Source organism: Astatotilapia calliptera, chromosome 23 (assembly GCF_900246225.1).
Source record: "Astatotilapia calliptera chromosome 23, fAstCal1.2, whole genome shotgun sequence".
Lineage (NCBI taxonomy): Eukaryota > Metazoa > Chordata > Actinopteri > Cichliformes > Cichlidae > Astatotilapia > Astatotilapia calliptera.
Window position 1 is genome coordinate 692,724 of NC_039323.1, and position 12,424 is coordinate 705,147.

Here is a 12,424-nt window from a genome sequence, read left to right on the forward strand (position 1 = left end):
TGAGCTAAATGAGCCAAATAGTGAGCAGCGACTGCAGGTCAAAGTTGATCTCGTAAATATGAGGCACAAACACTGGGGCGGTGGAACGGTCCTGTTGAGCTCTGGTTGGCTATTACAATGAGCTGTAGTCCAGCCCCCTCGTGGACGAGGAAGGTCACCACCGGAAGAAGGTCACAAGCACGACGTTCAAGATGGCGACCCCCTTATGTCGGTGTTATCAGGTGAGTGTTTGGGCCATGTGTGTAAAATATCCACGTAAAAACACCACAAAACGATAAGGGAACTAACTGAAACGACATTTATTCCACGGCCTCTTTTAGCCGAAACGGCGAAAATCTCAATTTCGTTTAACTTCTCTGCTAAACGTGCTGTAAGCTAGCCGAGCTAGCCGTCTGAATAGAGGCGTAAGCAGCCGGTGTCTCAGCTCTTGGAGTTGGGAGCATATAAAATGTTGGAATTTCAGTGAAAAGTCCAAAAGCTCCAAACATTGTTTCTGGAAAACTTTTTCTATCGTTAGCTTGTTTGCTGCTGCTTCACTTGAAGCGTTCCGATAAAGAAGTTTCCTGTAAAAACACCAAAGCTTCGTGATTTATCGTCACGTTCAGTTCAAGAGTTTATTTCAGCCTCGAGTGTCTGCTGAAGTTTGTTTCTTTGTCCAGATATGTGTAAGAAGGGGTTTGGTGGCTTTCCCTTCCTCCTACCTGCTGCTTTCCAACAGACCCAATGTCTACACGATACGTGGGCTCCTCACACACTCTCCACAGGTAACAACACCTGGAATAAGAAGTCCTACTTGACCCTGATTATGTCTGCCTTTGCCATATAGTCTATATACTGTTGGTTTATATTGGCATATATAATCATTAGTATTAACACAGAAAGATACTTGGGGTGCTTTAAAATGCTAAAATGTCACAGTTTATTCAGGGAAGTCGTACTGCAGCTTGTAGTTTAGAGTTAACCTGCGTTTGTATAGTTTCTGAAAGGCTTTGCTGAAACTTTAATACAAATGCTTGGTAATTTTCCTCTTTTAGCCCAAGTCTAGCACACTGTATCTAGATAGATATAGATGGTGGGATTTCTTTTCTCTCTAAAAATCAACTGTTGGTCAGGTTTACATTTTTAGAACTCCGGCACAAGAAATACATTTGAGAAATACACAAACTATATTTGCATTCATCCTAACCCGGTGGGGTTTTTGTGTGTCTTCAAGGTGCCTCAGTCAGCCCTTCTTCAAGTAAGGTATTTGTCAGGAGAGCGGGGTGGTGGACGAAGAGGTTTCCTGGGAGAGTTTTTGGATAACCTCAAACAGGAGCTAAACAAGAGCAAGGAAATGAAAGAAAACATCAAAAAGTTTCGAGAAGAGGCCAAAAAACTCGAGGAGTCAGAGGCATTGAAGCAAGCTCGGAGGAAATATGTAAGTATCTGGCCGCACGCTGAACTTCTGTCACTTAAACTAGTAGCAGGTCTGGAAATGCTCTTCTTGTCTTTTCCCAGAAAAATATAGAGTCTGAAACAGTGAAGACGTCCGAGGTTCTCAGGAAGAAGTTGGGAAACATTTCAGAGACGGTCAAAGAGGTAAATATGACAGGTACACGTATAAACTCTGATTGTTGTAGTCATGCTGCTGAAGCTGGTACGATTCTGTATGTTTGTAAGGGACTGGAAGAGGTCAGCCGGACAGAATTTGGGAAGAAAATCAAAGAAGGAATGGAAGAAGCTGCCAAAACAGCAAAGACATCTGCTGAGACTGTCTCCAAGAGTGGAGAGATGCTGGGGAAGACGGGCGCATTTAAAGCAATATCGCAGGTATGCAGTCACAGTGCAAGTTAAATATGATTCACCTTTTATTTCTCCTGTACAGCATGTATGACACATAAACGTGTTACCATTATTCTCAGAGCTATCATTAAAGACGAGGTCATTATTTACTAACTATTAGAAATAATTTGTGTCACTGACAGATTTTCTGTTTTTAGGGAATGGAGAGTGTGAAGAAAGAGATCGGTGACTTGGGTCACACTGGCCCTTATCGGCCTCCCACCAGACTCAGAAAGAGGACGGAATTCTCCTCCAAGGGGGCAGCGGATGAAAGCAGGGTCTTTGAGGCCAACGAGTACGTGAGGGCCCTCTGTTTGCCTGATGCTAAGAGGGGACATGCCCCTCAGCTTCACCATCAATATTTGGATCGATCGGGCCAATATTACTAAAGATATAAGAATTGAAACTCACCCAAAGCTAAAAGCAGCGAGAGCTGGGACTCACGTCCGATTAGATACCAAGAAACTGACATTAATATTATTTCTTCAGCAGGTTTTGGTATCATCAGCTTAACACCATCAAATGACAGTTTTCACACAAACTGTTGCCTGATGTTTGGAGGAGGACTGTAACAGCTGTGTGCCATTTCCTCTACCTCATTGTCATTTCAAGTGTTTCATTTCTATTTGCCTTGTTGATCTGGCTGTAAAGTGCTTATTTATCACATTTTATATCACTGTATATGTTTATATCATCACTTTAGGGAAGCTATGGGCGTGGTGCTCCACAAAGACTCAAAATGGTACCAGCAGTGGAAGGACTTCAAAGACAACAACGTGGTCTTTAACAGTAAGGAATTCCCCCCCCCCCCCGTTACACATACTGACTCTTTGTTTTAGTCGCTCAGGCGTTACCTGGTTAACTGTCCCATTGTAATTATAGGAGAGGACCAATGATATGTCTGTTGTCTTAAATGTGATGCTGCTGCATCTTCACTGTTGACCCCGAGTAATAAAGCTGGCGTTAGGGTTGCTCGATTATGGCAAAAATGATAATCACGATTATTTTCACTGAAATTGAGATCACGATTATTTGACGATATTTATTTAACCCTTTAAGACCTACCATAGAACCAAGTCCGCCAGAGCTTATATTATTTTTTTACATGTTGTAGTGCCATTTGTGGGAGCATTTCAAGTTGCTATACATCAATACAACTGTTATAGCCCATATATATTTTGTTTTTTTTACATATATTTCTACTTGGAGAAATTTAAGAGGTTTACCCCTCAAAACTTTAAATACAAAAAAGTTGCAAAAAATAGTTTACAACAACAGGAAACTTATTGTGAGTGTGTTCATAGTTTTATTTTGGAGATACAGCAATTTTTATATACTGCAGGAAAAACAAAAAAAACAATCCTATGATGCAAATTTGCAAAGAAAACAGCAGGTGCATCAAAATAAACTATTTCCAGCAGTGCAATTCGAGTTCTAAGCATCACAGAAACTATTCAGAAAAGTCAAACATGACTTATAAAACACCAGTATAGGCTTTTAAGGCCTACAAGTAAAAAACTACATTTCCGCGAAAATGCTTCCGGTTTTGGCCAGGAAATGGCGGACATGCGATAGTTAGCGGTGACGTCTGTTTCACTGTGGGAAGTGTTACGAACAGCTGATAGGAACGGCAAAGTGTGTTTCTGGAATATTATGTTTTTGTTCCTGCAAGAGCTTTTTATGCAATTTTTGCAAAGCTTTATGTGGAAGGAAACCGTGACCGAGGACAAGCTGATGGCATCAGATGTAAGTACAACTCCTCCGGTTTCATATGCAAAACAAATTATTGCGCTAGCTTACAGGGCTCAGGGTTCTTCAGGGATTTAAAAATAGTTACACAAAACGGAGCGTGCAGCTCTGACCGGCTTTAAAGGGTTAACAATGACTTTAAAAAATAATATAAAATAGTGTGCAACACCACTGAAGTTTTTTTTACCTGTCTTTTCAACCAACAGCAGTCACTCTCCAAATAACTTCTGCTTAGCTTTCCGAGCTTCCCTCGGGTCCTCTTAATCAGCGGTCTCCAACCTTTTTTGCGCCACGGACGGTTTATGCCCGACAATATTTTCACGGACCGGCCTTTAAGGTGTCGCGGATAAATGAGGGAGGGGCTAATAATCGGCTCAGTCATTTTTAATGATCGTTGAAAGTCCAGATCGTAATCGTGATTAAAATTCGATTAATTGAGCAGCCCTAGCTGGCGTACTTTTGTGTTTGGCCGGTGATGTCGTTACTGACCCTCCAGTTTATTAGCATCTATTAATAAGCATTTTCTGAAAGAGCAGGGTGATGGAAGATGTAGCTACACTCGGTTAATTTTATGTGCATTAGTTATGGAAACGCTGTTAATGATTAATAATGTTTGGACGTGTGAAAGATGGCCTTTCAGGTGGGACGTTACACAAAGTAATCATGTAGTTTTTTTCACAGCCATTTGGGCCCCATCAGCGTTTCTAAGCTGAAAATGCTGATCACTCACTTCTGTGTTTGATAAAATAACATTGCTGGCAAACTGCTGCCATGAAAGTCTTTCATTCCAGTTTGGGATGCAGGATGAGTCTTTGATTGGTTTCACGCTTTTCTTGCCCTGCTTTCTGTGAGGTGAAGCTCTCCGCCGCCCACATGTTCTGACACATTTGTGAATGTTTTGACTCAAAATGCTATAAACAAACATGCTGCTTGTATAATGTGCTTATTGTTAGAAAGACAAATATTCGTACTGCTTTCCTGAACTTATCCAGGCCTGGAAATCAGATTACCTTTGTATCCAAACCTCTGACAAACTGATTTTTTTAATAATCACAGGGTTCTTTGAGATGAAGATGAAATATGATGAGAGTGACAACGCGTTTATCAGAGCGTCCCGTGCCGTCACTGACAAGATGACTGACATCATAGGTGAGCATCTGTGGGAACTGTCGGTGCTTTGAAACACACAATTGTTACATGTATCTCTTTTTATGCTTGAAAGACTTAATTTGTATTCGTGGACCTTGATATGATGTCTAGTCAAGATGTTTTTAGTAACATATGCGGTACTGATCCACCAATAGAGGATCAGTACCTGGTCCTCAGCCAGGACAGGGTGGAGTGCCCACTCCTCGGGGGGGAAGTGGAGTCGTTCATAAGGAGCACAGCTCCTCCACACAGGGCTGTGCGATATGACTATAATCTGATATTGCGATATAAGACATCCGCCGTCCAACAGCGATATATTTCACAAACATTTTGCATTTTCTGTCCATTCTGTGAATCTCGGGCAGCTCGACTTGTGTGAAGTGTTTCCAGCTGTGCGTCGTGTAGCTGGAGTCGAGTGTTTTGACCGATGCTGAAACGATACATTTTTAGACATAAGTTGAAAGGCCGCCGTTTTCTTTGAGTATTTATTACACGGCGTGTTCTAAGGTTTATTTGTTAGCACCTGACGGCTCTTTTTAGCTTCTCGTCTCTAAACACTCTGCATCTTTCACGTGATTCAATTTATTTTGAAAAATCTCAACAGGATCTTCAGCTTTATTGTGAAAGGTTTATGTGGAAAATAAACAAGCGGACGGTGGTTTTACCGTCGTTGTTGCTAACGACAACGCATAAAAACAGTCGCTTGTCCGTCCGCAGTGTGGTGATATTAAATGTAAGAGAGAACTTTAAGAAGCTAATTCTGCAGTGACCATCAAAACGGTGAAAAAATATTGGCGTGAACAGTTTATTTTGCGACAGCAGGAAGTAAACGATATGAAACGACAGACATTTTCATATCGTTGTATCAAACAGCCCGACCTCCACATCCAAAGGACCCGGTTGGGGTGATTCAGACATCTGATCGGATAAGCAGAAGAGGATTGACTTATTATTGGAGGTTATATCGCTGTTTATCATATACTTGATGAATCTTTTACAAATCTTTGTCCTGCTTGTCCGTGTGCATAAAGGTGGACTGTTTTCAAAGACTGAGATGTCTGAAGTGCTGACAGAGATTTTGAAGGTGGACCCGTCCTTTGACAAAGACTCCTTTCTCAAGCAGTGTGAGCGAGACATCATCCCCAACATACTGGAGGTAACACCAATCTCAGCAGATATCACTCAAGTTTTTCTAAATCTTTAAACTGTCATTTAGAGTGTACCTCTGCAAAAGGAGAATACTCGGTACGACTGTGCACTGCCTTCATAAAACAAGTCAGGACGACCATTTAAGCCTTTTTTCCACACAGGCCATGATTCGAGGGGAGCTGGAGGTTCTGAAGGACTGGTGCTATGAAGCGGTACGTCCTTTTGCACACGCTGGCTCTGCGTGTTTAAATAAGTGGACTGACAGCTCCATGGCTCTGCTGTGCCTCGATTCTCTGCAGGTGGCCAGTTTTTCATGAAGTGTCTTTGTCATTATGTGATCTCCATTTTCTCCTTCACTGGGTTTGCAGACGTACAGCCAGCTGGCTCATCCAATCCAGCAAGCCAAGGCCATGGGGCTTCAGTTCCACTCCAAGATTCTGGACATCGACAGTATTGATGTAAGTTGCGTAAGACGAGACTCTGCGGGCTGATACTCGGACTACTGGCTCTTCTTTGCAATCTCAGGTTTAAAAATAGCAACACTTCATCAGTTTGCAGTTCATACGTGTGCTGACGGGAGCTGTAACGACTCTGATCACTGATTCGACTTTTATATTTGTAAATGTTTCACCTGATGAAGGGAAATCCTTGAATTCTGGTCAGTAAATATTCATGCATGTTGTTCTCCAGCTGGCCATGGGTAAGATGATGGACCAGGGTCCAGTGCTGATTATCACTTTCCAGGCTCAGTTAGTCATGGTGATCCGAAACACCAAAGGAGAAGTGGTGGAAGGAGATCCTGTAAGTCACACACACACACACACACACACACACACACACACACACACACACACACACACACACAGAGTTGTTGGTTGATCGTGAACTATTACAGAGCTTTAGCTGGCATGTTGTCACACTCACACGTGTGTGAGATCTTTTAAATTGATCATTAAGTGAATGCAACGAGACGGTGGAGTCATATTCAGCCGTTTGGCCTTTGTTTATTCAGACCCAGAAAGCTTTATGGGCTGTGAATCAGCCGCCGAGGACAGCTCGGGGACGCGTTTGGTTGGAAGCGAGGTCAAAGTATCCATTCAGCACCGTGCAGCTGGCAGATGCCCAGTGCTCAGGATACAAGGCTTCTGCCAAAGGATAAATGGTGGATGTACTGTTCCTCTGGAGTTTATAAGCTGAGCTCTAATGTCTGAGCATTAAATGACACACTCGACCATTTATGGCTCCTGGACTCAGCGTCTCTGTTTCCATGTCTTTCATCTTTCAAACTTTTTAATGCGACGTCTGGATGTTGACTGAAACTGAAAATGCCAAGAAGCTTTCTGCACAGGCTGAGCCCCTCCCTTTGAACCACAGGAGACTGTGTGGTCGATCAAGCCAGCAGCAAAACAGATGTTTGTGTCGTGGTTCAATCAGTCGCTTACAGATGTATCATCATGTTATTTGTTTTGTTTGAATTTAAAGTGAAGTGATCTCATCTGTCATCTTTCCTCCAGGAAAAAGTCCTCCGGATGATGTACGTGTGGGCTCTCTGCCGAGACCAGGAAGAGCTCAACCCGTACGCTGCCTGGAGACTATTGGATATCTCCGCCTCGAGCACGGAGCAGATCCTCTAAGACTCTTTGATGTGCACTAAACACTCACAGTCAGGGAGGAGGGGACACACACAGGTGGACGTGTGGGGGCCGGACTTTGCTACGAAAACACTGTGGAGTAGTGTTGCTGAAAGCTCGAGCTGCTTCTCCATCTATTGGCTTTGCTCCGTCAGTTATTCCTGACCGTTCCTCAGGCTCACACTTGGGGGCAGTAGACCACCAACAACATTCATCCAAAGTCCTTCTTGCAGCCTGTAGGCTGAGCTTTGCTGTTTGATGCAGCTCTGCCATTGTTGGCTTTAAATGATGCCATTTTATCAATATGGGAAACAATCATGTGGGAATCAGCCGATAGATTTGTAACGAAAACTTATGTCGTCAAACAGACTCCTTCATATCCTGTCACCGTGATGTCACCGTGATGTCACCGTGATGTCACCGTGATGTCACCGTGATGTCACCGTATACCTTTATTCCACCGTCTTTCTCCATCAAAAAGAGACGCACACCATCAACTTACTGGGCCCAGAGTTGGAACCATTGATCCCAGTGGCTGTGGGAGGTGCTACTGCAAAAAACAAAACCACTGCCGTGATTTTATTTCCAAAAATTAACTTTGTTGCACAACACTATGGAATATCTGGTTTTCAAGCATGTGGGATGGTCGTTTCAGGACTAAGGCAAACGCTGGTCCTGAAGTCGCAGCACGCCAGCACCTGATTGGTGGAAGAGGTGACAGTGGCTGCTTTCGCCAGTGCCAATCAGTGCGCTCCCATCTTTACTGAGGATTGTCGTCCTTGTATGTATGATAATGTGTGATTGTTGACCAGTAAGAGTCTATATTTATTATAAGAAATAAAATGAACAGTCACCTTTGGAAACAACTTTCAATCCACCTTTTTGGTTTTTTAACGGTTCGTTTTGGGACGAGATCATGTGATTCCTTCGAGGGCAGTTGCTAATTATTTTTTTAATTAAATCCTCGTGTGGGATTTCACTGTTCATGTCATCTTTCCTTTGGGAGCATCTCCGGGGCTGAGCGGAGGCTGAGCACTCATTGGTTTGTCAGTGTGATGATGTCACGATGTAGGGTGACCTGGATTGTTTCATCGGCGATTCGTGCCGTTCGTGTTTCTCCTCGGTGACTTCTGGTGCGACTGCTCGGCCTTCAGTGCTGTGATGTGCCAGCCTCACTGTGCCTTGTTGTGCGGTCAGCATCCCAGGAGCTCGTCTCAGAAACGTGGAGGTTAGAAAGGCCACGTGGGACCTGAAGCATCTCCAGTCTGGGGACAGAAAGAGTTCATCTCTACGGTTTTATTTCTGTTGTGTCTGCTCAATAACTTTTGTAACACCTTCAGACAGTTTCATGGAAGAACAACAAAATCTTTATCAGTGTGCTTTTCTGATGTACACTGACTGGACATATTTTTAGGTACACTTTGCTGGGACTGTAGTGGACCCTCTTTATGTCACAGCACAGACTGGAGGTGTTGGAAACGTTCCTCAGAGGTTTTGCTCCATACATGACAGCGTTACACAGTCAGTCAGTGTGTCAGCTGCACACGCCAAAGGTGCTCTGTTGGACTGAGGTCTGCAGTGAGCTCCATCTGAAGATGGTAACTGTTTTCATAAAATGATGGACATGGTCAGCAACAATACTCAGGTCGGCCGTGACATTTAAACGATGCTCAGTTGGTGCTAAGGGGCCCACAGTGTCAGATCCACAGGATTACACCTGAACTGCTGATACAAGCAGGATGGATCCATACTTTCATGTTTCATCACCAAATGTGATCCGACCTGGAATGGGAGTTGGATTCTGATTCTATTACTGGCATCAATTATTGATTCGATCCTTTATTGATTCTGTTATTGAGTCTGTTGGGTTCTCACTGGCTCGCTGTGACCGTCACCGCCATTGCTAAGCAGCGTATGTTACTTAATTACTCCCAGGAGAAAGTATTTCATTACATTACTTTGCTGCTTCAGCTGAATCACAGCTGAGGCTACGGTCCCGCACACCAACGCAAGTTCCTGTCGCAATGAAGGCGCAAGCGAGCTTTCTCTCAGTATTCAGGTATGAACTCACAGCTGACAGGAGCAAAGAGGAAACCAGCACAAAGACACTTGTGATCGCCACAGTGATCCTACTTCAGAAAACAGGTAGAAACCGAGGCTGCAGCTGGACAGTTTGAAGTTCAGGGTCAGTTTGGGCTGGGGCTAGCTCAGTGTGTTCAGCGTATTCAATCATGTTTCTATTTATGTATTTATTAGTAGTAGTACTAGTAATGATTTAGTTAGTTTCTTGCTCTCTGTAAACTGTAGAGATGTTTATGTGGGGAAATCCCAGTAGATCATCAGTTTCATTCAGATCAGCCGGTCTGGAGCCAACAAGCCGCCATGTTCAGAGTCGCTGAACATTGTGACACTCGGTGTGACCTTCACGGTCACCGTGACCATGTCTGCCTGCATAAATGCACTGAATTAGCTGATTACATATTTGCATTAATGTGCAGTTGAACCCAGTAAAGTTGAGTAAATGTTTTCAGTCCAGATGAAATGCTGATGGCAGCAGATGTTCGTTGTGTGCAGCAGTATCAGAATCAGAATCAGAATACTTTATTGATCCCTGGGGGAAATTATTTTTTGTTACAGTGCTCCATTTTAAACCAACATTAAGACAAGACAGACAATACGCTAACTAAGAATAGTACAATATATACATATATATACATACATACATACATACATACATAAGTCACTTATAAATAAATATTTGGAAAAGAAACATGTGTAGCTGTAGCAGCAAACAGTGTGTTAAGTGGATGCGTTGTACAGGGAGCCACAGGCAGGAATGATTTCCTGTGTCGTTCAGTGGTGCATCATGGGTAATCTCAGTCTCTCACTGAACGAGCTCCTGTGACTGACCAACATGTCATGGAGTGGGTGGGAGGTGTTATCCAACATTGTCTTTATCTTGGACAGCATCCGCCTCTCCGACACCACCTTGAGGGAGTCCAGCTCCATCCCCACAACATTGCTGGCCTTACGGATCAGTTTATTAAGTCTGTTGGCATCTGCGACCCTCAGCCTGCTCCCCCAGCATGCAACAGCATAGAGGATCGCACTGGCCACCACAGACTCATAGAAAATCCTCAGCATTTTCTGGCAGATGTTGAAGGACCTCAGTCGCCTCAAAAAATAGAGACGACTCTGGCCCTTCCTGTAAAGTGCTGTGGTGTTTTTAGCCCAGTCCAGTTTATTGTCAATGTGTACTCCAAGGTATTTATAGTCCTCCACAATGTCAACACTGACCCCCTGGATTGAAACAGGGGTCAAGTGTTTCCTGGTCTTCCTGAAGTCCACGATCAGTTCCTTGGTCTTTGCCACGTTGAGCTGCAGATGATTCTGCTCACACCACGTGACAAAGGAGTCGACCACAGCCCGGTACTCTGTCTCATCATCCCTGCTGATGCATCCAACCACCGCAGTAACGAGGCAGCTCGGGACAGATGCTGAGCAGAATGCAGTGTTGCATTCATTTGGTCCTGCGTCGCTCACGGAAGCTGACAGCGGCTGGTGGTTGCTCATACACAGGCTTGCATGTCTGCACATGCAGACCAGCACCTCCACTGTTCAAGCGCTGTCCTGGATGATGAATCCTGACTATTGCTAAGCTGTGCTGAGGCTGCAGCTCCCTGTTGCTGTGCTCATCGCTCACAGTGCACCTCCGTGGTCTCGCACACACCACTCCCCACTCAGGGTCCAGAGGAGCATCCTCGGAGAATCCACAACTGGTCAGACGGATCCTGCTGACCGAGAGAAGACCCGACTCATTTGTGTTTGTTCCATATGCTATCACGTTGATGATGAGCTCACACACAGTGTGCAGCATCAAATAGTCATCAGTTGTGTTTACAGCACTATACTTTGATGCTACTACTTCAGGTGGAAGTGAGTGACACACATGAACACCTGAGTGAATAAACTATATTATATAACAGCTCCACTGTGCATATAATAAGAACAAGAATTCTTATTCCCAGCCTTAAACGAGCCAACAGTATTTGAATGGGTGGAAAGAGCGTCGTAGGGTAATTTCCAATAAAGCAAGTTCACAAAGGGAGTCTATGGCTGACGCGTGTTCCTGGGTTCCCAAAGAAATGCTTCCAGTTGCATTATAAGATAAGATCAGATGACCTTTATTAGTCCCACAGGTGGGAAATTTGTTATGACTTGAAGACTGTTTATTTATTACAAACTGAGGATGTAACAATGAACTCCTTCCTAAATAAGCATGGACGTTCCAAAACAAAGCAGTTATCCAGAAGTACCTGTGCACACGGTCGGAAAACCGTGAGACTCTAACCTCTCCATGCTCCGCCCCTTCCCCCTCACGCAGGGTTTCGTGCTGCTATTGCACTTACATACTTAAACTGAGAGGTACCCCCTTTTTAGGTTCCAGTCCCAAACAGTGACGTAACATCACTTTATGTAAATACATCCATTTTCATATTTATTAATCCTGAAAAGATGACTTATGTAATGAATCTGTGAATTATAAAATTATAAAAAGGGGCTACTCATGCATACGTCTGTCCACGCACGGAGAGAAGTGGTGCCAGGTGAAGAAAGTCAACAAAGTAGGATGCAAGTGTCACATAGACTCGCTCGCTTGATGGGTGAGTGCTGACATCCTGCCTGGGCTCCAGGCTGGCAGCTGCAGCAGGACTAACAAGCCGAGTGACAACAACAGGAAGAAAAGGGACTTTCAAAAGACAACACGATGAGTCATAATTCAGCCAATATCTTTAGTGTGTAAAGACATCCTTTCAACGACACTGTCCTCTGTAATTTAAAGATAGCAGTAAATCCAAATCTTACATTATGAAGCCTGAAGTCTCGACTGTGAAGCTTGATGTCATTTAGATAACAGGCTGGCT

At 43.9% G+C, this 12,424-nt stretch overlaps 1 protein-coding gene across 1 annotated transcript; it reads left to right on the forward strand.

The window, feature by feature from the left end:
- Positions 1-85: 85 nt before the first annotated feature.
- On the forward strand, positions 86-10,025 carry timm44 (translocase of inner mitochondrial membrane 44 homolog (yeast)). The gene is made up of 13 exons (XM_026158563.1): positions 86-221; positions 660-764; positions 1,214-1,417; positions 1,498-1,578; positions 1,660-1,809; positions 1,980-2,116; positions 2,525-2,610; positions 4,627-4,719; positions 5,751-5,875; positions 6,030-6,080; positions 6,237-6,326; positions 6,559-6,669; positions 7,383-10,025. The coding sequence occupies exons 1-13, from the start codon at positions 192-194 to the stop codon at positions 7,500-7,502; spliced, it is 1,383 nt and encodes a 460-aa protein (XP_026014348.1). The 5' UTR covers positions 86-191; the 3' UTR covers positions 7,503-10,025.
- Positions 10,026-12,424: the final 2,399 nt, after the last annotated feature.